This window comes from Charadrius vociferus, unplaced genomic scaffold (genome assembly GCF_000708025.1).
Source record: "Charadrius vociferus isolate BGI_N301 unplaced genomic scaffold, ASM70802v2 scaffold41, whole genome shotgun sequence".
Lineage (NCBI taxonomy): Eukaryota > Metazoa > Chordata > Aves > Charadriiformes > Charadriidae > Charadrius > Charadrius vociferus.
In genome coordinates this window covers 444,473-469,056 of record NW_009647013.1, presented here as the reverse complement: position 1 = coordinate 469,056, position 24,584 = coordinate 444,473, and the positions used below count along the sequence as shown (strand labels likewise).

The window sequence follows — 24,584 nt, the reverse complement described above, 5'->3', positions numbered from 1 at the left end:
TTTTGTTTTCGACATTGAACATTAAAAGCATTTTGGGCAGGGAGGTTCAGTTTGTAACTTCTATGTGAAGGGTCTAATTGTCGCTTTGATCTCCTGAGCTGTCCGGAGCCCCAGCTGGTGAAAACCTGCCTTATCTCTACAAGTAAGGGACAGCCCCATCTTTTACTGTCGAAGAAGAGAGCCAACAGGGAACAAGAAAAGCACTTTTCTGGGGAGTATAACTGCTGTAAGCTAGATAATTCTTTGCAATAAGGTTCGTTTTCCTCCTGCTCTGAATGAAGGTGACAAAGCAAATTGGTTTCAAAACACTGGTAATAATAAGGTTGATTTTATCAGAAATTTATAAAAGGAATTGTTTTTAATTATGCCTCATTTATGTGAACTTTGTCATTTCTAACACATGCTGGTCCTTAATTCCCAGTCCATACTGTAGATTGTGGGAGGTGGTTACGGTAGTCTGTATTCATCCCAACCACGTGTTTGTCATAATGTAGTACCTACCTCTTGATGGAAACATTTGTTCCCCCTTGGTTTTATTTTACTTTTTAATTGACTAAGTTTACTTTTTAATTTGCAAGTTGGAACAGAGGAAGTTCCGTTCCAACAGACGGAAACCCTTCTTTAGGGTTGGGGTGACAGAGCAGTGGCAGAGGCTGCCCAGGGAGGGGGTGGAGTCCCCTTCTCTGGAGGTTTTCAAGACCCGCCTGGATGCAGTCCTGAGGGATGTGCTCTGGGCAGTCCTGGTTTAGCAGGGGAGTGGGGCTGGGTGGTCTCTAGAGGTCCCTTCCCACGCTGAAAATTCTGTGATTCTGTGACTAGCGGGAGAAGTTTAAATAGGTCTCTAAGTAGTAAAAGTCTTGGGACAAGCCAAGCTTTGAAGAACGTGACACTGCCCACCATGGGCTGGAGAGCGTGGAGATGGTGTTCCTCTGGATGAAAGCAGTGAGCTGATGTGGGACATGGACCAGGTGAAGTAGGGTTCGGGCAAGGGTTCCAGCAATTAGGGTGCAGCAATTGAAGTCACTGAAGCCCACGAGCAAAGGAAAGATCCTCAGAAACCCATCTTGGGTTTGTGTCCTGGTTTGTCACCAACTGGCTCTGCCGTGTCAAGTGAGAAGGCATGTGTTGCTTGCTGAGGTGAGACTGTGTGTTTGGTGAAACTGCCTTTCCCCTTTATTTGTCTGTTTTCAGGGTAATATCCCCGCTCTATTCTGTGATATTTGAGCTGATGGAAATTGCTTTTCTCCGTAAGCTGTATTTATGGAACAACGAGAGATAAAATGCTGATTAGGGAGTCATGGTATGGGTTTGCGAGTTCTTTTCTTCTAACATTACATAAAAGAGTTCTCATCTCTAGATAATGGATTTGAGGACAGACGTGCTGGCAGAAAGCTGTCCATTCCATCCGGACGCGTCAGAACTTTCCCAGTGAGATCTCAGCCTTCTCATCTTGGAGCTCCCCAGAAAGCTTCCAATCTGAAAGAAACCTGGAAGCCAAAAGCAGCTTTGCGTGCCTGAGTGCTCTTTATGCATAGTTGCTGCTCCCAGCCACGTAAGCATTAATAAATTCTCTGTCCTCTTCCCATCAAAAAATAATCTTCCTGCAAACTTGATGGCTTCTTGGCTATGCTTATGTACCAAGTTTATATACACCAACTTTTTTAGTAGCTGCTCAGTAAGTTAATAGCCTGACCCCAGTTCCTTCCTCCGTTGGTTGAGGTATAATGTTCATTTTGATGCTTTCAGCCCCCAGGTATGAATGCCTGCGCTGAGGCTCTTCCAGGATAGGACACAGTAGCTTTTAAATGCTGAACATCACCGGGCATCGTGAGATGTAATATATTCCAAACAGTGAGGCGTACCAATTTTAACAAATTTAAAAATAATCACACCTGCTCTGCCAGGCGTTTTGTTTTACTGCTGTAGTGGAAATCCTGCTTGACAGGTACCTAGTAGAGAGAGAAGGAACCTGCTGAAGAGTAATTGCACAACAATACTGAGGATTTGCACTCTGTTAATTAAAGCAGCTGGGCTATCAGCCAAGGAGCAAAACGTGGAAAGATAAGCTCTCCCTCACGTAACGAACAGAAAGAAGGTATTTCCAATAATCCCCTGGGACCACATCCCTTGGGTTTCCAGCACGTTCTTCTTCCCCTGGAGTTGCTCTGACTCTCCGTTGTGCATTTCACAGAATCACAGAATGGTCAGGGTTGGAAGGGACCTCTGGAGATCATCTAGTCCAACCCCCCTGCCAGAGCAGGGGCACCTACAGCACGTTACACAGGACGGCGTCCAGGCGGGTTTGGAATGTCTCCAGAGTGGGAGACTCCCCCACCTCTCTGGGCAGCCTGTGCCACTGCTCCACTACCCTCAAAGTAAAGAAGTTCCTCCTCATGTTAAGATGGAACTTCCTATGTTCAAGTTTATGCCCATTACCCCTCGTCCTATCACTGGGCGCCACTGAAAAAAGACTGCTCCCATCCCCCTGGCACCTCCCTTTAGGTATTTGTAAGTATTAATAAGATCACCCCTCAACCTTCTTTTCTCTAGACTAAAGAGCCCCACGTCCCTCAGCCTTTCCTCATCAGAGAGATGTTCCAATCCCCTCATCATCTTTGTAGCCTGTTGGTGGACCCTCTCCAGCAGATCCCTGTCCTTCTTGAACTGGGGAGCCCCGAACTGGACGCAGTACTCCAGATGTGGCCTCACCAGGGCAGAGCAGAGGGGGAGGATTCTGTAGCTCTAAGATGGATGTTGCTGTGTTTCCGTCCCTTTGACTGCTGACCTGGTATTGCACGGCAGCTGATGGCTTGGCAAGAAGAGGATACCTCAAGGGTGCTCCTGAACTGCCGTGCTGACTTTTACATGCTCTCTGTCTTGCAGATGAGATGTGACAGCCATTCTCAGATCCGTCCCTCAGCTCTCAGTCCATTTGCTGCCAGAATTCTCAGCGCGGACCAAGGGACTAGCAACATGTCTTTTCCAATGAAATTAGAAGAGCATGAATTAGCTAGCCGAGTCTTCTCTAGAGTCAAGGGCTGAGAGAGATGTGGGCTTCAATACTTAAGAAGTTTTGGGTTTTGCTTGGTTTTTTTGTTTTTTTAATAAGGTCAGGGCACTGCAGCTTGTACATCTTTCTTAGGCTCTCGTATGGCTGTTCCAGGCTCTCGTGTGGCTCTTCCAAGGGGGACCACGTACTGAGATTGTACCTGGCCCGACACATCTCCTGACACATCTGTGATGAGCACTCCACCTGCATAGCACAGCTGGGAAAGTGAGGCAGAGACACTGACTATTTGTCCTAAAATAAGGTCAAGCTTTCCTAGTTAGTTCCTCTGAGCTGGTCGGGGTTTTCTTCTTCGTCTGTACAGGCTGTGTTACATGGCATTTCTGTGGTTAGTTCAATTACAGGAACAGGATAGTCCTGTCCCTGGGCTCTTTCCGGGCCTGTTTTCACTCTGCTGCTCTGAACTTCACAAGCTGCTCTGAAAATAAATTAGCCCAAGCGTCCTGCAGCAGTCCTGGCTGCGGGGATCGCTCCGACCTTGTGCGTCTCTGCCCTGCACGGTGCGCTGCCAGATTCCCTGTGATACCCAAAACAGATCCAGGAGATAAAGCTGGTTGAGAGCAGCGATCCCTCTAGCCTGCTGTGCAATTCGGGCTCTGCCCGCGTCTGGGAACAGGCCAGGATGCTGCAAGGGTCTGCAGCTCCTCTGTTGGCAGAACCAAACTCCTGCTGACTCCCAGGAGTCAGAGTTGGCTTAAAACTGAAGCAGAAAGGTGGTATCTGTTCCCAGGCTCACTGGCACTACGCACATCTGTTCCTGAGCTGTTAGTATTTACCAGTATAGCTCTGGAAAGTTTTTGCTACCCACGAGCAGTTTGAGTCCCCCATCCCTGAGCTCCAGGCACTAATACTCCACCTTGGGAAAAGAGTTAAAAGATGTTCCTGCCCTCTTTCTGTCTCTTTGCCTGTTCTCTTTTTCAACAGCAAGGGCTGGTTAGAAATGGCATCTCAGTGTTTTACCTAATATTAGCAAAATGGCTTTGGTGTAGAAGATGCAAGGCAGCTGTCCCTGTTTCATCAGCTCTCGGCGCTCCCCGAGCATGCCAACATCTCATCTGGGGAGAGCTCGGGCGCCTGGGTTGGATGGAGATACGGAGCTGGAGAAGGGACACTGTAGAGATGGGGAGGTCATAACGGGAAAAAGCTTCCCACCAGATTGAATTTTATAGTGAAAATAAAATTTATCGGGGATGGACATGGGGAGGCTGACATGAGCCTGCTAGTTTTTTTCCTGTGTTGATACTGTGTTTCTCCAGCCCTGAGCTCCTGGGTCTCAGCCTTATGTATCCAGCCCTGTTGTTTTCACCACTTCATTGATGCCGTGCTATCGGGCATTGGGTGAATTGTGTCGGGTTTCATGATTTAGGAATATTGCCCTTTCAGATTCTGTTGTATAGGACTGACCTTCGAAAGTCCTCGAACGGGTGCTTTCCATTCAAAGATCTTTGAGTTGTTAGCAAACATTCATCAACCTAACAGCTGCCCTGTGAGATTAGGGAAGGATAGACAGTGCCGGTTCGTTAAAATGCAGCCGCGTGGGCTTGGAGCATGCCGGTAGTTTGAATAGTGCATTATATCCTTACCCCAAGTTTTAGAAGAGAAAGCTGTTTTATCCAACAAGCTCTTTGCTATTAAAATTGCTGAGGGATATTCGGAGAGGAAGATGAGGCAGAGAGGATGAAGTTCAGAGTTAAGATGGACTGCCAGAAACAAGAGCTCGAAGGCTGAAAGGGTAAAATGAAGGCTGAGAAAACGAAGAGCTTTTTGAGAATGTCTTTTTGTTGTTAGACGAGTGTTTCGGTGCTGTCACTGGAGAAGTCTCGGAGACAGAATCATCGTCCTTCCCGCTGTCCCCTCACGTGGCCTCTTGCGAAGGGTTCCTGCAGGAGCCGTGGACAGCAGGACAGGAGCAAAACCTCGCGGCAGAATCAGCATCTGGTGAGGGCCGTAGTGCAGGTCGCTTCAACACCGCCACTTTGAAATTGCAGCAGAAACCCTGCAGGAGGGTGGTATAGCATATAAATGTTTCTAGTTTATTTGCCTTTCTTTGTCTTACAGAAGTCATAGTTGCGTACGTAAGCCCCCGCTTGCACTGAAGCTGTGCGCGCCCTTGCTACAGGCGCTCCTGCTGCCGAACTTCATCTCCCCACCGCCTTTCAGCTCTGGGACCGCTTCTAAGCTGGGCGGAATAATTTCATCTGAATTTTCAGGCATTGAGTACCAAGGCAGGATTTGACAGGTGAAAAAAGGTTTGCAACGTTCATCTAGCTGGAGCCTGAAAGAGCTTCAATAAGGAGGAACCGTGGCGTCTGTCAGAACGTCATGCATTTGGATATTGCCGATTTCATTGCAAAAAACCCCGCCAAACCCAAAATTGGGGTTATCGGTATCAAAACCCTGAGCGTGAGGTCTTCCGTCCTCAAATGGCTTTCTCCCGTTTCACAGCAAAGACCGGTTTCTAAATCTGGCTCGGGATCGCGGACGTGCTAATGGAAGTTGGGTCATGAGCTCTTCTGTCACTTCACACTCAGCAGTTTTTCCCTCTGAACTTTCACATAAAGCACAGAGTGGGGTTTCAAAAAGTTGAGAAAGGAGTGAGATGAAGCGATGGGAGACGAGGTATTTGGAAGCCTCAACTGCAAGTGACAGCATGTTATCCCAGGAATGCTCTTTGGAGCCAAATAATTACAAATAATTGTAAAATAAATCTAATTGGACAACCAACTCGACGTGCGTCTTTAATTGCACAGCCACTAACAACAACGCACAGAGAGAATAAAAATAAGTGAGTATGTAGATCCCTTTAATGTTAAAATAAGCATTCGTCTCCTTTAGTTTCTCTAGAAAGATGCGACAGCTGCACTCGTATGAAAATGAATAAATAATCAGTTTTATTTGTATCGCAAGCTGTTTTCTCATCTCAGAGATGAGCAACCCACTGATAGCAGTCGAGTAGTTTAAAGAGAGACCAAGTGTTTGCACGTATTACGTGCATGGACACAGTATCAATTTAAGAAAAGGATTTTCACTAGTATCTTCCTGTGTGGTTTTGTTCTCAGCGGGGGATAATTTATTCTTGGTTTTATGTTGCATTATTTAATTACTCGTATTTTAAAAATGCATCTGTTTTGCCAATTTATATGCAGTATACGCTGCCTTTGGATAGCTTTGCAGCTAAATAACCTTCCAGTGAAACCCTTTCCATATCTCTGGAGATGAGTCTTAAAATAGTCTATAAATCCTTTTCATTCAAATTTTGAAAACGCCTTAAATTGGAGGTAGCAAAGCACAGAAGTCTGGAGTGTAGCCAGGCTGGTTCAGGGGGTAAAGGAGGGGGGCTCTAACTGTTTCGAGGTGCAGAGGAAGCACTGGGGAAGAAGCAGCAGAAGAATTAGTACATGAGAAAGGGGATAACGGTAACTTTCCAATCTTTCTGTAGAAGCAAAGATTAAAGGGAAACCAAGGTGAAGAATTGCCGGGGGAAGCCCCTGGGAAAAGCAGGGATGTCTCATAAGGCAATAGATGCCTGAAGAAGCATCCTGCTAAGGGCGTTTCTGAAGAGCTGGTTTTGGGTGGACATTCATATAAATGACTGATATTTTTTGGTGCAAGTGGCATCAAATCAAGCAAGAGAGCAGAATGCGTACGGGGTAGGTGAGAACTGATGTGGAAGAGGCACGGGAATGAGCACCGGAGGAGAAGTGCCATCTCCCTTCTCCTGCCCGCTCTCCCCCTTGCCTGGCGGCAGCGGGTGCTGGTGCGGCACCGTCCGGAGCCAAGCGCCGCATGGCCTGCGCCTCATCCAGACTGGCCAGAGCGGAGCTGGGAGCCAGCTGGGTAATTCACAGCCGTTTGCTGGGGAGAGACCAGTCAGGAGAGGAGCACGTGGCTGTACCTCACGTGCAGGTGGTTCCGAGCAACCTGGTTCTCTCTCCAGGATGGCTTTGGCTGCGGTCATGGGGCTCATTCAGGAGCTGTGGTTACATCCGTGCCCGTTTATCGGTGTCTTCTGGATTTGAGCGTGTTAACCCTAGGATAACAGCAGAAGATTGTTGTTTTAACAAACATCTTAAGGTTTTGAGAGAGAGGTTTTGAAAGAGCTGCTTTCTGCATCCGTGATTTTGCCTTTGCATCCCAAGTTTTTTAAACATACATTAACATATTCACAATCAAAGGAACATCCATTTCTTTACAAAATGCCCATTGCTGAGAGTGCCGGTGGCCTTTCTGGAAGGCGCTCTAACACCATGTGTACGCGTGTGTCAAAGTGCAGGGCTGCAATTTCCCCTGGATTTGCAGCTCATGAGGAACTGTCAGAAACGCTCTGTAGTCCTGCGTCACGCTGGACTCATTTCCTTGAGTTTTCAGGTCCGGGCTGGGAATGAGCCCATGATTGCAGGGAGGAAAGACATCATCCCGAGAGCTTGGTTATGGTGCAAGGGCCATGCTAACATCCCATTTCTGCCTGCTGCCTGCCCGCACAGCCCCGGCAGCCTGGCTGCGTGCTGGGGGGAGCATCATGTTGTATTGGGTGAGGCTGGATTTTATTTTATTTTTTTAATTTCTCATTAAATGAAGAATTGCTGGCTGAGCTCAAGGCTTGGATTTGGAGCTTTTCAGTGTGGTTTTGGCTTTGGAAAGCAGGATGCCGGCCAGTAGGAATTGGATGAATTTCTGTCGTCTGCAAATCGTGAGGATTTACTCATGGTGGGAGTTGAGATTGGCAGGAGGAAAGAGTTCTGCGTGGGCAGGGCAGGACCCTGGGGCCGCTGAGTTTGATGCTGCAGTTTCAGGAGGCAATTGATAGTCTTCAGTAAGCACCCCTGTAGTTGTCCTTGGTAAGGGCAGTCAAATAGATTTGAGGTCTGGGCTGAAAGCCACGGTGATCTTGCCAACTTCTGTGAAGCGTCTAAGCTTGCCCAGAAGCAGGTAGTGATAAAATGCTGAGAAAATCGAGAGGGGGGAAAAAAAAGACTGTGGTCTTGGTCAGACCCACGTGATTCACACCAACAGCATCTAACTGGGAACGGGCAGAGGGCTGCAGAGATTTTCGGTGGCGTCTGTAGCGATGGCAACAGCTCCTTTGGCTTCTCCTTGGCAGCTTCCTTGGCAGAGAGCTTGGCTTCTCGTCGTGCGGCCAACGTGTACATGCAGTGCGTGCTTCGGGACCGGCCTCTTCTCTCTCTTCAGCTCCCTGGCATCTTGAATGCGGGGAAGATAACATGGAGCACAAGAGAGAGAAGGATCAAAGTCAGCTTTAAGAGAGCGAACCTCAGGTGTGTAGTTTCCATACAGAGCCTCTCCTGATCCCCAAATCCCTGCTGTAGCTGGGGATGTTTACAGTCTGCTGTAGCCCCATCTGACATCCCAAACTTGTTGCTTGGTTTCCAGCTGGTCAGTGCAAACCTGTTCTCACAGCTGCCCTCCCAAAAAAATACACAGCTTCGGGGATGCTGCTGCTCCGTGGGACCAGGGAGACTTGTCGGCTTCCTCGTCCGCATCTCTGGTTGCATTTGCAAAGAAGCAAGTGCCAGTCTGATCTAACACCTCGGTTGCAGAGGGAGCAGGGAGTGGAGTCAGCCGTGATAAAAAAAAGATGTGATTTATCCTGGTTATGCGTACGTGAATCTGCAAACGCATAACTCCTTCTGAGGAGTCTTGTAAATAATCTCAGCACTTGCATGCTGATGTGTAGAGGGACAGGACCCTGGTGTATCTGGTAGTCTGTGGGTTTTAAGGGGTGATTTGGGCAACTTTCTTAATTGGGGGATGTCCAAATTTGTCCAGACTAGGAGTTGAAAATAAATGCTTGATTACAGAATCGTTTCAGGGATACTTGGTACCTGCCCATTGTTCCCTTCTGCTGGAGTTTGCCATCTCCCAAAGTCTGCTAACAGAGCCCTCCCTAACTTCTATTCAGCCTAGTTTGGCTGATTTTTAATTGCATTCCTTACTAGGTTAGCGTGTGCTGCGAGCCTGCAGACACATGGGAGAGCTGCAGGAATCTCGGCTTCCCATGTGCTTTCCGCAGAAAGAAAAAGCCGTCGTCAAGGTGGATGGGAAGCAGCCTGCTCGCCTTGAAGGAAGGTTGTGGATGTGGGTGGGATGAAGATCATCAGCTCCCAAATGTGCAAATCTTGCCTGCCTTGATGGGTGGGGATGGCGACAGTGGCATCTCTAGAGCCCAATCCAAGTGGTCAGACTGGCCACCCGTGATTTGGGAGAGGCGTTATCACTTTGCTTCATGGAGAGGATCTGAACTCCTACCTGCTCCTCCACACGGAGTAGAAGAGCAGGGTCCTCGTTGGGTGCTTTACCCCAGTTGAGGTCCTGTGCGGATCCCACCCCTGAGGTCAGTGCTGGCCCCATCAGGCTAAGCTGTGTTTTGCGGAGGGCTTTGCTCCAGTCCAGCGAATCAGCCCTTGGGACAGCCGCAAACGAAATGGCACAACCCCGGAACCTCTGACCGGGGCGCTCCCCTGCAAAGCGGGAGATTTGCTTCACTGAATCTTATCAATAAAACGTTCGGAGTCAGTGCCGAGAAAAGGCATTGGCAGTGTTGTAAATCTGCATCCTCCCTGGAGGACTGCGCTGGCAGGAGCTCTCTGCTTTTTCCTTCAAAGTGTAGATTGAGGTCAACTCTTCAGGCGGGAGAGGCAGATGCATTTGGATCCTGCGTCTTCAGTGCTGTAATTCTCAACGGCACAGTGAGAGGGAGCTTGTGGCATCCCCATCCCTACTCTGCTTATGGTGCTATTTTTCCCCAGCCCATTTGGGTTGAATTGGCACATATTTGGGAATGATGGAAACAGATCCTTTTCCTGAGGACTTGTTCTTTGTCTCCCCAAATTATCCAGCTCTCCTAAGGGCATCCTTCTGGCTTTTTTCTCATAAAGACCTGACGGGAGCAATAAGGTTCTCGGTTTCCTGCGCGGTTCGTTCTTTGCCCAGAAATCAATCCAGTTCACTAAGTTGAACTGTCAAAACTTCTCCAAGGGCATAGACGTTCTTCATGGTTTTACCATCAAATTATATGTGACACTTAATTTAAAGCTTAAGCGTAAAGCCTTCCTAGCAAGGAGACTGCTGGAAGATATTGATTTTACTGCATTTTTGTATTTATGTATAAAAACGTACTATAAAGTATTGGTTAGGGGCATAATTGCTGGACAAACTCTAGTTTTATGCTCTTGTTTTAGTTCTGTCTAACATTTTTGAGATCTATTTGGCCAGCGTAGCTATGAAAACCAGGAGCAAATGGGCTTGCATAGAGTTGTGGGGGTTTGTGCTCCTTGAGTCAAAAAAAAACCCCATGTTGTGGAACTGAAATGACCTTGAATTGGTTTGCTGAAAGGAACAGAAACTTTAATGTCGGGTGTGAGGTGCTTGGAGGCGTTTTAGATCTTGCAGTTTGTCTCAAAAGTTTGCAAACTGTTTAGAGTTTCATGATTTTGAGCTGGGGGCCATTTAGCTGGGGTTTGTGTGCAGGTTCTTCCACTGATGCTCTGCTCAGCGTTTGGAGCCTTAGCCTTTGCTCTAAGGGAAGATCATAGAATCATAGAATGGTTTAGGTTGGAAAGGACCTTAAAGATCATCGAGTTCCAACCCCCCTGCCATGGGCAGGGACACCTCCCACCAGCCCAGGTTGCTCCAAGCCCCGTCCAACCTGGCCTTGAACACCTCCAGGGATGGGGCCTCACCAACCTCTCTGGGCAACCTGTGCCAGTGCCTCGCCACCCTCACAGGGAAAAACTTCTTCCTCATGTTTAATCTAAACCTGCCCTCTTCCAGTTTAGAGCCATTCCCCCTCGTCCTGTCACTCCATGCCCCAGTAAAAAGTCCCTCCCCAGCTCTTCTGGAGCCCCTTTGGGCACTGGAAGGCGGCAATAAGATCTCCCCGGAGCCTTCTCTTCTCCAGGCTGAACAGGCCCAACTCGCTCAGCCTCTCCTCATCGCAGAGGTGCTCCAGCCCTCGCATCATCAAAAGATGGCTTTTTGGTAAATGCGTTTGTGTCTGTCTTGTAGCTCACTGGCTGATTTTGTGTCCTCCTCACTATTTTAATCTCCTTGCGTAAGAGTAACTGCTGACTCTCTGTTTTGCTGGAGCACAGCATTTCAGCTTTGCTGAGGGAACATCTTTTGTTGGGTTTTCACAGAGCTCTTGGCTGGAGACTGCTGAGAAATAAGATTGTGGTGAAATCGGTCATTAAAATGATGGAAGGGCAGGAGAAACAGCCCTGGGTGAGAGACTGAGACATCAATCTGTTCGAAAAAGAACTGAGAGGGTTTGGTTAGGAAGTTGAAAGGAGGTTGCAGAGAGGTGGGAGTCGACCTGTTCTGTCAAGTCACAGGTGATAGAACAAGAGGAAATGGCTTCAAGTTGCGCCAAGGGAAGTTTAGATTGGATATTAGGAAGAATTTCTTTACTGAAAGGGTCATCAGGCACTGGGACGCGTTACCCAGGGCAGTGGTGGAGTCCCCGTCCCTGGAGGTATTTAGGAGTGGTGTAGATACAGTGCTGAGGGACGTGGTTTAGTGGTGGGCTTGGCAGTGTTAGGTGAATGATCGGACTAGATGATCTTACAGATATTTTCCAATCTAGGAGATTCTGTGATTCTGTTATGGTACCTGTGTACTTTTCTGGGGTGGAAGAAGCCCACCGAGGAGCAGTGGCTAGGAGCCAAAGGCAGATAATTCACAATGAGGAGCGAGTTGTTAATGTTTGAGAGTGAACATCTCGGAGGAGAGGTGGATTCCCCCACTCTTGATGTCTTCAGATGGAGACAGGGTGCCTTTCCAGCGGAGATGCTTCTGCTGGCCACAGCTCGGGTCTGAGACAAGGTCCCTGTGGCCTGGGTCACCCAGGAGGTTAACGTAGGTGATTTCAGAGTCCTTTTTGGCTTAACTTACTGCTGTGAACCTCACCAGCCATCTGCTGTTGGTTATCCAGAAAGCACTTAGAGTTCAACTGGTGCCATGAAGTTTGCTCTCGTGGCTTTGTAATTTTGTCTGAGTTGTTTCACAGCTGTTTTATGGGGCCATGTGATGAGTCTGCCAGAGGGAGGGTGGCTGCATTGAGTGCCCTGGTCCACCATGTAAGGAGGCCACACAAGATGATCAAGATGACCTCCTCTGGCCTGTAAATCCCCGAATTTGGCAACATGACGTGCCGCTTGTCTGTACGTATAGATCTGTGGTCACCGTAGTGTCTGGTGTCTTTCTCCACACAGCCCCACGTGTGGTGGAAGAAGATTGATTAATTAGTGCTTTGAGATACCTGCGGCTGGGGACATGGCACAATAAGGTGTCATTGGGCTATAGTGTGTGATGAAGTCATGAAAAGTGGCTAAATCTCACTTAATGCCACGTGAGGGAGAGGATTGGACTTTTTTTTATGCTTTGCTGGTATAATAACCCTTCTTTTTTCACCCAGCCTAATAAGCTGCTGAGTACGTTTGTGCCCGTAATGGCCATTTCATGCCTGAGAAATCTGGTGGGTTTAGAGGCCTATTGAAATGTAAAAACTTTAGAAGAGGTAGAAACGTTTCAAGTCCTTGAATCAAATACTCTTCCCGTTCCCCCTAACCTGTTTTTACAAGATTAGTTGCTTGTATTAAAGCAGAAGAGTTTCCCGAAAATTGACTTTTATCTTCCTCAAGAGTTATATTTTCTGTCTAATAATGTGATGCCCTCGTTTCTGCAGCTCAGGATGCAGCGTCTGCGGTTGACATCAAAACCCGGTCTTGCCTGGGGAGGCATCGCGCTTGAACTGTCTCGAGGGGACAGAGAGACGGGAGGAAGGGTTTGAATCTCAGCCCTATCGTTCCCATCTGAGATTGCTGCCTGCCGGTCCCCACGTGCTTCCTTGGTGCAGTCGCCCATGGGAAAGCGCAGGGGGTTACAAAAGCCACTGAATAGTTGTATAGTCCCTATTTACAGGACTTTTAGGATGCAGCTAATTGTCATCAGACAACTATTAAATATAGCAATAGCTTGAAGTTGCTTCTAACTTTTGCTGGAGCTAATGTGATGAATTCAATGTGTTTATCAAGGCTTGGAGGCATCCGGCTCCTTTGTAGCATCCTTCTCCTTAGGGAAGAGTTTAATGACGGTGCACTGATCTCTCTGTCCTCAGGGATCCCCGATTTCAGACGTTTCAGGCAGGATCCGCTTCACTTTCTCAACTGACAGTAGTTGCATCATGTTATTGTTCGGCAAGTTACGGGAAAACAAGTCAATCAATAAGTTTGCTGGGTTTTTCTTTGGGATCCATTGATTTACAGGCTGCTTAAAGCTTAAATACTCCCAGATGAAAGGCAGGAGTACACCTATTTTCTGTGAAATGCAAAAGCTGAACACCGGCGCTTCCAGACCTGCAAAGCTTCAGACATGATGGGACACAAATGTGGGACAATGCTGTGGGCAAAACCTCCATGCTGCCATTTTTAGCTTTGGGGAGCAGAAATGAGTTGACATTTGCAGATGCAATACCCAAATCTTTCCTGAGAAGCTGAAAGGAAGGCCCGGGGTGAATAGGAGTCTGATAAATTCAAAGCAGTACCCACTTCCCAGTGCATCAGTGAGGCAGAGAGGGGTTTCTGTTGCTCAGCCTGGTGGTGCTCGTTTTTCTTTTGTCCTTTATAGAATCACAGAATGGTTTGGGTGGGAAGGGACCTTAAAGACATCTAGTCCAACACTTCTGCAATGACCAGGGACATCTTTAACTAGATCAGGATGCTCAGAGCCCCGTCCAACCTGGCCTGGAATGTTTCCAGGGATGGAGCATTGACCACCTCTCTGGGCAACCTGGGCCAGGGGCTCACCACCCTCACAGGAAAGAATTTCTTCCTAATATCTCATCTAAATCTCCCCTCTTTCGGTTTAAAACTGTTACCCCTCATCCCATGGCTCCACTCCCTGATCAAGAGTCCCTCCCCACCTTTCATGGAGCCCCTTTAGGCACTGGAAGGGGCTCTGAGCTCTCCCCTTTTTGGCCTTCTCTTCTCCAGGCTGACCCCCCCCAACTCTCCCAGCCTGTCCTCCCAGCAGAGGGGTTCCAGCCCTCCCAGCAGCTCCGGGGCCTCCTCTGGCCCCGCTCCAACAGGTCCATGTCTCTCCTGTGCTGAGGCCCCCGAGCTGGAGGCAGCACTGCAGGGGGGTCTCCCCAGAGCAGAGCGCAGCAGAGGGGCACAATCCCCCCTCGCCCTTGGCCTTCCTGACCCCATCCTACACAACCAGGCAGCGTCCCTCTACTCTTCCCAGGATACCTGTCCCTGTTTCCACTGCCTCTGCGTTTCCTTCTTGCCCTTCAGTTTGCCCAGTAGGTCTCAACTCAGCCATGCCGGTCTCTTGCCTTTCTTTCCTGATTTCTTACGCCTGGGGATGGAGAGCTCTTGTGCTCTATGGAAAGCGTCGTTACAGATCTGCCAGCTCTGCACTGCTCCCTTGTCCCAGAGGGCAGTTTCCCAGGGAATCCCGTTGACTGACTCCTTGAAGAGCTTGAAGTTATCCATCTATACAGCTTCAGCTGGCGAGGCAGGACCTTGCCTGGAAAGCACATCCTTTTACTGTGGACTCAGTCCAACTTCTGCTAATCCTAACGAGTGAGACACCCACAGTCTTCACTGAGATCGGGCTTTCGGAGGAAAAACCATTGTAACAGCCGCGAGGCAGCGTGGCACGTGCTCTTTAGCAGAAGGCTACGTTATGTATCAGTGCCGGGTTTAATGAGTTTGCACGCTTCCTAGAAGGCGGGATCTGCAATGGGAGGAAAAAATTGGTGGTCTGAAGACTCCATCAGGAGAAATGGTGCTGCTTTCATAAAGACATCTTATATTGCTGTTGAGGTGGAGAGAGTGATGACCAGTTCCCAACTGGTCCAGGCTGGACTTTACTGGGGGGGCCATTGCCTGTGACAGAAACCAGGAAAGCTGCTCTCGGGTGGTTTTTGCAGTTGGTGCCGATCCTGAAGCCTTCAAGAAACAGTTGAGAGCTGCTGTGCAGGGTGGGTTGCGTGTGCGCTGACCGGGAAAGGAGCAGGTCAGGTGTGGGAGGAAGAAAATTTCCTAAGGCGTTTAACCACTCACATCATAAAATCAGATCCTGTAAATGCAATGATGTGCTGCACGATTAATTAGAAAATGGTTGGTAATTGGGGCTAATGGCTCTTAATTAAAAAGGTGAAATGCCCACGTCCCACTGGAGGCATTCAGCGGCCCCCACCAAGGTCTGCTTTGCGGCCCTCTACGGTGTTCTTGGGTTTGTCGTCGTATCAGTTTGGCAAAGTGCTCTTCCAGTCCAAAAAGCATCTCTGAGTGGGTCCCAGCTGCCCCATTGAGAGCCATGTCCTCTCTTTCTGGGCCAGCAAACCTGCTTCTCCTGGTGCAGCTGCGAGAGCACTTGGGTTTGCTAAAGCCAGTTACAGATACAGCCATGGTGCTGTAGGAGAAGATTTACATTCTCCTTGTTGTCAATTTGGGAACCAGTCTTGGCTCCTCCTTCCCTGGTTGACACATCCAGAGGATGCCCACAGCCTCTGGGGTTTGGTGACGCTTCTGTGGAGCTGGTTTTCTCGAAGCTTGCACTGGCCTTGTTGTGTCCAGGTCCTTTTTGGCCTCCTGGCCCAGCGCCTTAGGGCCGTACTGTTCCAGACCTCCTGGTTTTTTAATTCCTGTCTTACCAGCTCCCTTGCCCAAATCAGCATGTGCAGTTGTCTCCTCTCCTGCTTCCCTCCTCATTGCCCATTACCGCTGTGATTCCTGCAACCTCTCTTTTCCAGCCGTTCCCAGGTAGTGACGATATCCCTGGGAGCATCTGCTGGCTCACGCTAACTCTAAAAGTAAATACAAAGGCCGTGCTGATTTTTGCCATGCTTCTCCACCTTGGGAGGGAAAGGGGGAAGAAATTCCTGCGCCAGCATTGCCTGTCTCCGTTTTTGCCTCCTCCTACGGGCGCTAATTGCGGCGCAGCCCTCCTGGGGCGGGAGTGCTGCCGGCTCGGCTCTGGCCCTGCTCCACCCCGGCTTAGAGCTGCATAAGTTGTTCACCTCCCTGCAATAAATTGTTCGTGCTTTTGATGGATCTTCAGTGAAATATTTTAATGCATTCTTGTCGAATATTCCATCCCCCTCCCCCCAGCAGCTATTGACAGATGAAAGCGCTAACACTGCCTTTACACGGGAGTTTAATCATACTAGCTGTCATGCGGATCCCCAGTACAAATATTTTGCACTGTTAATGGTTTCAGTGTGGGCTTTTTTTTTTATGTGATCAAATGTAATCGCGTTTAATGGAGTTTTATTGCCGTGACGCCTTATTCTTTTCACCAGGCTGGACTTTATTTTTAAATCAAGAGGGATTGTTCAGAGGAGAGCCAGAGAAACGACTGGAGGGATTGAACGGGATGGGAAGCCCGGGATGAACTGAGTGACTGTAGATCATCCCGGGCGGGCGAAAAGTGTAAGAGCAAGGGAGAGAAAGGGTCCAGCGTGGAAGGGAAAGTCAAGAAGAGGGAGAAATTCAGTGTGATTTTACACGTGTGTGGCTGGGGATAAGGGAAATTGCACAGTGGGGGACTGGAAGAGTTTGGAGAGAGGGAGGGATTGCAAACGAATTGTGTCCAAGGCAGAAATCGTGGGTAGTTGTAGAAACAATTCCGTTCAGATCAGCGCTGGAGAAATGCCGCGAGAGCCATTTCTTCGGTGGCCATAGGAGAGACCAGCCGTGGCTCCTGCGTTTCCACCTCTGGCTGATGCTTTGTTATTGCAGAGCCCTCCTGCGCCGGGAGGGCAGGCGCTGGCAAACACAGCCGTTACAGCTGGTACCTGCCGTCGGGGGGCTTGGGTTCGGCTTTGGCAGTCCTGCGAGACAGGCTGGGGGCTGGAGCTGGCACCAGTGAGCTCATGGTTTTTGGTTAGAAAGCATTTCCCTATCCCATGGGCTATGAAGCAGTGCCGAAATGCTGGACCGCTGCAGCTGGAGTGCCCGGCACCAGCCCCTAAATCGCTTCTCTGTGCACGTACAGCCACCATAACTATCGTGTGTTCATCTCGTAGGTTGTCCGCACAGAGAAAAACAGCCTGAACAACCGGTTCCTGCCGTGGGATGAGATCGAGACGGAGGCCATCCTGTCCATCGATGATGATGCTCACCTTCGCCACGACGAGATCATGTTCGGGTTCCGGTGAGTGGCCTCTGCACACAGAGCCTTTGCACCCAAACGGATGTTTTCCGCATCCAGAGCCTGCTCAGATGCAGCGTGGCCTCGTGGCTAACGCTGGGGCCAGAATTAGGACGAGCACATCCCTTCCCATGGCTTTCCAACTCAATTTCTTGAAGGAGTAATACGCACTAATGAACTGTTTAATGAGTGCAGGCGGGTGGGCTGATTGCAGGCTGTCCAGCTGATTCTCACGCTTCCTAACCTCAACTCTGCAGCTTTTGCTGTGCTGATAATGTTCCCGTAATGGTTTTGGGGGTGCGTGGCTTCCTAGGGTGGAAGGAAACTGGAAAACAAATCCAAGAGGCTGTTGTGCTCCATCCTTCACGTGCCGTTGGCAAGGCCAGGACATTTGCAGCCACTGCAGGACGTGATGCTCGTGTCCTCGCGGTGGGCTGCCGTCCTCTTTGCTCGTTGTGACATTGGGATGCGACAGCTATTTTGGCATTTTTTGCTGCAGAGCGTGGAAAAGACAGATGTTACATAGAAAAGGCTGGTGCTGGTTGCTCTCATTCCCACCCCCCTTCTGCTCCATCATCTACATTTCCCCTTGACTTTGCCCTGGCAAAAAGCTTCCTGATTTCAGGGCAAGGGAGAAAGCCGTTAGGTGGGCTCCTGCCATGGGAATTTCTGCGGCTGCTCCTGCAGCTCGTACAGCTAAACCTCGCCGGCTGCCAAAGAGGTGCCGGGGAGTGAGGATGGCACGAGGAGAGAGCACCGGAGCTCATTTGGCTGTGGCTCGTCAGCCCGCCGGGCCATGAGCGGGGGCTACGATTGCTAATCCAAGAGCACCCGGCAGCTGGCTGGGGGGGTGGGAGATGAGGACCAGCTCTCTGCTGTCACCAAAACGTGTTGGCTCGTGTTTGGGAGGAAGATTAAAAGGCACAAAATGCCTGGAAACCCAGCTCTGGCTGAGAGATGAGAAACGAGGTGTTAACGTGATGAAAGCAGGGGAGTAGGCGTCAGGACTCCTGGTTTCCCTTCCGTGCCCCATTTCAGGCTCTTTAGCTGAACTTGGCCATTTTCTCCCCCTCTTTGGTCTCTGTTTTCCTTTGCTCATCCACAGCGCCGGGCTGAGGCTTTACCGATTAGCCCTGGAGAGCGTCAAATGAAAATTATAAGTGCCGTATATTATTCTCACTCATTTCCCTTCTTACAAACACCTTGTTCCCACAAAGCCTCCCTGTGCTAAGGCGTTCAGCCAGGGAAGAGACGGCGTCTCGGCGATTGAGTGAACCTCTGCCCATAACAACTGTGTTTTGTTGAAACTTTGCTTCGGGCTGTAATTCTTGGGGCCAAGAGCCTCTTCTTGCTCCATTTGCTGCTCAGGAGTGAGCTGGAGGTGAGTACCTCGAGCAAACCTGTCTGAGGAGCGCTCCCAAAATGATTCTCTGGAGATATCCTTATTTTTGTGGCTAAGCTGGGAAGAAAAAAGTGTCACGTTCATAGGAAAGTGAGACGTGGGAGAAGTGAAAGGGGATGAGTAGTTTCGACTTGGGCTCTTCAAAACAATCACACTGGATTGACAGAAACCGCAGCAAACAAGCGCTTGCCGGGAGGATGGTGCCAGGAAAGCTGCTGGTGGTGTTAATTACTTGGTTTTCATTACCAGGTTATATCAGAGTTTCATTAATTTGAGTAGAGGTTATAACAATAAACACATTTTTGCTCCTGGCTGTGCCGGTAAGTGTAATGAAAGCTCAGAGCTCTCGGAAACTCGGTCTCGTCAACAGCCTGCGATTGCCCTGCAGCCATCACTTCTGTAGCTCTCTGCGGGAATTGGGGCTGTGGGAAGAACCGGGAACTCGCATCCACGAGGGGAAAAAAGAAACAAAAAGGCCACTTTCTGCCCTATTTTGTGGCTGTGAAGAAAGGAAAGCCCTTCCGTGTCCAACAGGCTCCCTCCTGGGACTTGTTTCTTGTAGTCTGGAGTCACTGGGTTTGGAGATGCAGCTTGGACACTAACCGTGAGGGAGATGGGATCAGAGGATCCGAAGGAAGCCAGCACCCCTGCCCGTGGGACCTGGATTTATCTCCCAGGTTAGGCATTAGGCACTGACATTTTTCTTAATTATTCCTGCCTGTATTGCAGCTATCCTGTGGGATTTCTCTCGAGGAGAGTGAGCTTCAGATGAGAACAGAATATTAAGCAAGCCCACGCTCTCACATGCGAACCTCAGGATTTAATTCCCTGTGGCCCAACTGAGAGCATGTTTTAGGGTGACGGATGCGCTTTACAGCCCCAGAGGGTTTTCCCGTATGGACAGAGCCTGGAAAGCCGCCCGGTGCTGCTTTGGGATGGGAAGCTGGCAGTTTGGCACTCCGCATCTGTCTGGAGACACCGGGATCTTCATCATCTCAGCAGCTTTCCTTAAGGGAGCTTGATGGTATCTTGACTTTACGGAGGAGGAAACTGAGCTTCTGGGAGATGGAGAACCCCAGGGATTTCGGGGAAGGGGCCAAGAGATGCTGGGTTCCTCCCAGCCCAAACCCTGGCTGCTCTGGTCTTTTTATAGAGGGAAATAAGAGAGAAACAGTGCTGGCGTACGTGTGATGCAGTGATGCCCCTGCATGGGCTGTGGGAAGGTGGTGGCAAACGTTAAGAGTTTCCCCTCTTGCTGCCTTTCGCTGCCTCTTTCTCTGCCTTTCCATCTGAGCTCTTAAGTTTCCCATTCTCTATGTAATTCAGAAACTAGTTTTGAGCCACTGGGCTTTTTTGTTAGTTTCCTTTTAAACCTACAGGACAGCCCTTATGCATTAAAAAATCCTGAATTCATGAGTTAGGAGCACTTTCCCTGTGAACAGGCAACTTGAACGTGTCTCTAGGAGAGGACCGAGGGGAGAAGCTCAGCTTTGTACCGAGCAACCTTGGTCTGCGCTCACAGCCTGTGTTTGGGAGAGCTGGCCGAGGGATGCTTCCGTTCACCTCTGACAGCTTTTAACCTCGAACGAGGGAAGGTCAATAAATTCTGCCTGTCCGTTAAATCCAAGATTCCTGCGTTCAGCCCTTTCCTGCCCTACAATAGGAAAGAAATCAGAGTTATCTCAGGCAGAGACCTTGTTCATGTGTCACTCAGGCAGCTCTGACAACCGATTGGTCCCTCCTACCGACGTTTGAGGTGGGCGCTGTGGAGGTGGGCAAGCTTGTACTCTACAGTCTACGTAAAAAGATGTCTTTTGCATGTTGGCATTTTCTGTATTTTTATTTAAAAAAAATAAATTAAATGGACTTTAAAGCAAGGTAATTGCACGGTTTAACGATGCTTATCCTTTTTGCCCGAAGTACAGTGTATGTCGGCTGTTCTGTGGATGAGGAGTTGCCAAATTTTTTTACATATAGGCATCTCCATCGTTTGCAGCCCCCCCCGGGAGCTGGTCTGTTGGCGTCGCGGGCGCAGCCCTGTGGGTAGTGGTTCTCAGCCAGAGCCGTGCTCATCTCCGGACGGGCTCCCCGGGTTTGTGTCTCACTGAAAGTCTTTGTGTTTGCAGTGTCTGGAGAGAGGCAAGGGACCGCATCGTTGGCTTCCCGGGCCGCTACCATGCGTGGGACATCCCCCATCAGTCCTGGCTCTACAACTCCAACTACTCTTGTGAGCTCTCTATGGTGCTCACTGGTGCTGCCTTCTTCCATAAGGTGAGATATTGTGGCCGCAAAGCCCTGACCTTTCCGTTCCTTCTCAGAGTAGCCAGAGTCGGTATGTTAGTGGGGGTGGTTTTTTTAAAGAACAAATTTTGGAGCTCACCCCTCCCTTTCCCTCGCTTCCTCCAAACTGAAACACAGCCAGCAACTGGTCTGTGTCCCACCGAATGGTCTCCTCGAGGAGCAGCGTATGTTTATGCCACATGAGAAGCACCACGGCGCTGAAGGAGGTGGATGGAGCGCGGGGCCAAGCGCATTTCAGCGATGCTCTCGGTCATGGCGAGGGCGCGGCGGGCCACGGGATTGCCCGCCCTGCGTCTTTACTGGAGCATCTTGAATCTCACAGACTCAAAGTGATGGCAAGGGGCAATTCGTGGGGAAGTCACGGGTTTCTGCAGCTGCGTGGTGGCATGGGCTGGCTGGTAGGTGTGGGAGGCGGCTGGTTTCTGTTGGGAGGGAGCAATGGAGAAGGTGGCTCCGTGGTGTGTGCCTCGCTGTAGGGGAGAGGCAACAGACTTTGAGAAAAGGATGGGATGTTTTTCCGAGAAGACTGTCCAGAGCTATCATATCGCAGTGGGAAGGTAATCCGCTAGCTACTGCTGCTGTGCTGACTCTGCAGCAGCCAAGACACCGAGATCCGAGGGGGCTGAAACCACCATTTCCCCATTTCTGAAGCTACGGGAGCTCTGGGACTTGGTCAAGGTGGTGGCTGTGGGGTGGATTTGCTGCTGCTGTGGCTACAGCACATCTCCCAGTGCGGGTTTAACTCCGTTATGGGGAGTCTCTCCACTGGCTTCCTTGAGCTCTCTTCTTGCGACCACCTTGAGCAACGTTGGGCCTTTTCATCCTTTCCAGTATTACGCCTACCTGTACTCCTACGTGATGCCGCAAGCCATCCGCGACATGGTGGATGAATACATCAACTGCGAGGACATCGCCATGAACTTCTTGGTCTCTCACCTGACGAGAAAGCCTCCCATAAAGGTAACGCAACGGGCAGGAGTTTGTGCCGGGCTTGGTGTTTCTGGAGAAACAGTGATTTGGGCGATGTCTTTGAAAGGCAAGTGGTATATTAGGAGGCTGCTCTGCTCCGGAGGAAATCCAGTTCCCTTTCTCTCAGCGCAGAAGTTGCGCCATGCAGCGCGCACTGCCCTTACCAAAATCTGGGTGCATCGTGTCTCTGAGTGCTGCGTTGCAAGTGTGACGTGCTCGAGGCTGTCAGCATGTCCCCTCTCCGGCCTCGAGGAGACGTAGTGTGTGTTCAAAAAGGTTCAATCTCAGTGCAGCCCTTAGAAGCAGCCGAATCCCCACCATGGCGAGCGGATGAATTGGGGTTTGATTTATGCTGCAGCTCAGACCGGAGGGTTTCCTGGATCAGCAAAAGGCCCTTCCGAGCAGCTGGTCCCTAAAAGACAAATTTCCTTCTTTTCTATTGTACAGCACACGTAGTAATGGTTTCCTTGCTGATTTTGTGTAGCTTTCCAGAGACATTTAGGCTTATCTGCGTGCGGAGGGCTGTCGGTGCACACACTGCAGCCCAGCTGAGATCTCCCTGCCCTGTGATAACAAATGAATGTCACAGTTTTGAGCATGAATTTTGGATGCGGATCAGTCTGCTCTTTATCGCCGCTGGCAAACTGCTCTTTACAGCCCTGCGTATGTCTCACCATCGCCGGCCAGCTGCCTTAGAGATGGGTCTTGGCCATAAATATGATGGGTGTGTTTTTTCTGTGTGGTGTTCTCCCCATCTGGAGCCACTGTGAAGTGGAGGTTGTAGAGTTTGGTGCAGCTGAGATGAGAATCAGACCAAAACTAAAAGGCGGTCACTGCAATGGGGTGTCTGACTTAAGACGGACAAGGAGGCCCTTTAATCAACAGGTCTCCCCTCAACACCTCCTGAAAACTGGAGCCCCCTCCAAAAATCTTACTCTGGGTGCCTGAAACAAGGGGCTCCATGAATTGCTGACTCTTCTGTAGCATCTGTGGCCAGCAGGGCGAGGGGGGATTGTGCCCCTCTGCTGCGCTCTGCTCTGGGGAGACCCCCCTGCAGTGCTGCCTCCAGCTCGGGGGCCTCAGCACAGGAGAGACATGGACCTGGTGGAGCGGGGCCAGAGGAGGCCCCGGAGCTGCTGGGAGGGCTGGAGCCCCTCTGCTGGGAGGACAGGCTGGGAGAGTTGGGGGGGTTCAGCCTGGAGAAGAAAAGGCGGAAAAGGGGAGGCCTCAGAGCCCCTTCCAGTGCCTAAAGGTGTTCAAGATCTTTTTTGTTTGTTCGTTTTTCTGAAACAGCTTCTCAAACCTTAAATCAGAAAAAAGTAATGAAGCGTTAGTAGATCATCATGTCCCCCTTTAAGTCTCTGCTCTGACAGAGCTGGTGCGGACATGTCCTTCCTTTCCTGGACACCCTCCAAGGGACACCCAGCAGTTGGGGAGAGCACAGCCGAATCTGTGCCCAGCCTGAGGCATGTCACACAGGATGTCAAGACTCGTCCCCCGCGCAGTGCCTCGGGCGCAGGCAGGGTGTCCCCCCGGGGCCGGGGTGTTGTGAGCGGTGTGGCAGTGACCATCTTTGTCCCTCTCTTTGCAGGTGACCTCCCGCTGGACTTTCCGCTGCCCCGGGTGCCCCCAGGCGCTTTCGCACGACGACTCTCACTTCCACGAGCGACACAAGTGCATCAACTTCTTCGTCAAGGTGTACGGGTACATGCCTCTCCTGTACACCCAGTTCCGCGTGGACTCGGTCCTTTTCAAGACCCGCCTGCCCCACGACAAGACAAAATGCTTCAAGTTCATCTAGAAGCAGGAGGCAGCCGGGCGCCCTCGGCTCTCCGAACTTCAGCCGGAGGCGGGTGAGGGCAGAGGGTGACTTTTTCGGCAGGGCTGCGAGTGCAAAATGCCTTTTGCTGTTGACTCCGGCCTCCTTCGTGCGGAGCAAAAGGGACGTCCTGGATTTGGACGGGCACATTTCCCCCTCCCTTCCCGCTCACCCCACAGAGACTCGACTGAGCGACGGGGAACAGGATCTCACGGCTTCTGTAAAGACACTCCCTAGGATCGTACACTGAGGAATGGCACGTTGGCTAGTGGCTCTGCCCCTTCTCTAGCCAAGGGCAACCATTCTTTTTAATTATAATTATTGTTATTTAAAATGAAAGTGTTTTAGATTTGCCGTGTGAGGCTTTTCTTTGTTTTCTTTTTTATTTAGCCCCCACTTCCCCGTTCCTTTTTCCCCTCTGGACCTGTCTGCCCACTAGGGGGGACTGTAGCGAGGTCAGGTTGGAGGTGTTTGACCGCAGAGAGGTTATTCCCAGCATCCGGGCAGCTCCGGTCGCCGCTCTTGTCCCCATCCTTTCTCCCGCAGGGAAGCTCTCCTCCTCCCCTCCCGCACACCACGGCTTGTCTTGCCCTGTGGCTACTACTGAGGACTTTCAGGTGTCGTCCGGTGACGAGCTCTTTGCTTTGCTCTGCTCACCGCCTTCAGCCCTGCCCTCCCAGAGGCGTCAGCAGGGAAGAGGATGGACCCGGAGGGTCCTTCGCTGGCTCACAGCACCGTGCGGGATCCCGTGCCGCGGCCACGGGGGAGTTGGCTGTTGCGGTCTCGTTCTCGGTGTCCTTTTCCACCCTGTGTGGCACACCGCAGGCGCTGCTAAACCTCTGAAGACG

General features: G+C 50.3%; 1 protein-coding gene across 1 annotated transcript in view; it reads left to right on the top strand.

Annotated features, from left to right (window-relative positions):
• Positions 1 to 23,718, top strand: part of EXTL3 (exostosin-like glycosyltransferase 3) — a 35,577-nt gene extending 11,859 nt beyond the window's left edge. The window contains exons 3-6 of the mRNA XM_009895439.1: positions 17,121 to 17,248; positions 20,774 to 20,918; positions 21,780 to 21,908; positions 23,509 to 23,718. Of these exons, the coding sequence (XP_009893741.1) occupies positions 17,121 to 17,248; positions 20,774 to 20,918; positions 21,780 to 21,908; positions 23,509 to 23,718 (612 nt within the window). The remainder of the gene's footprint in view (positions 1 to 17,120; positions 17,249 to 20,773; positions 20,919 to 21,779; positions 21,909 to 23,508) is intronic.
• Positions 23,719 to 24,584: the final 866 nt, after the last annotated feature.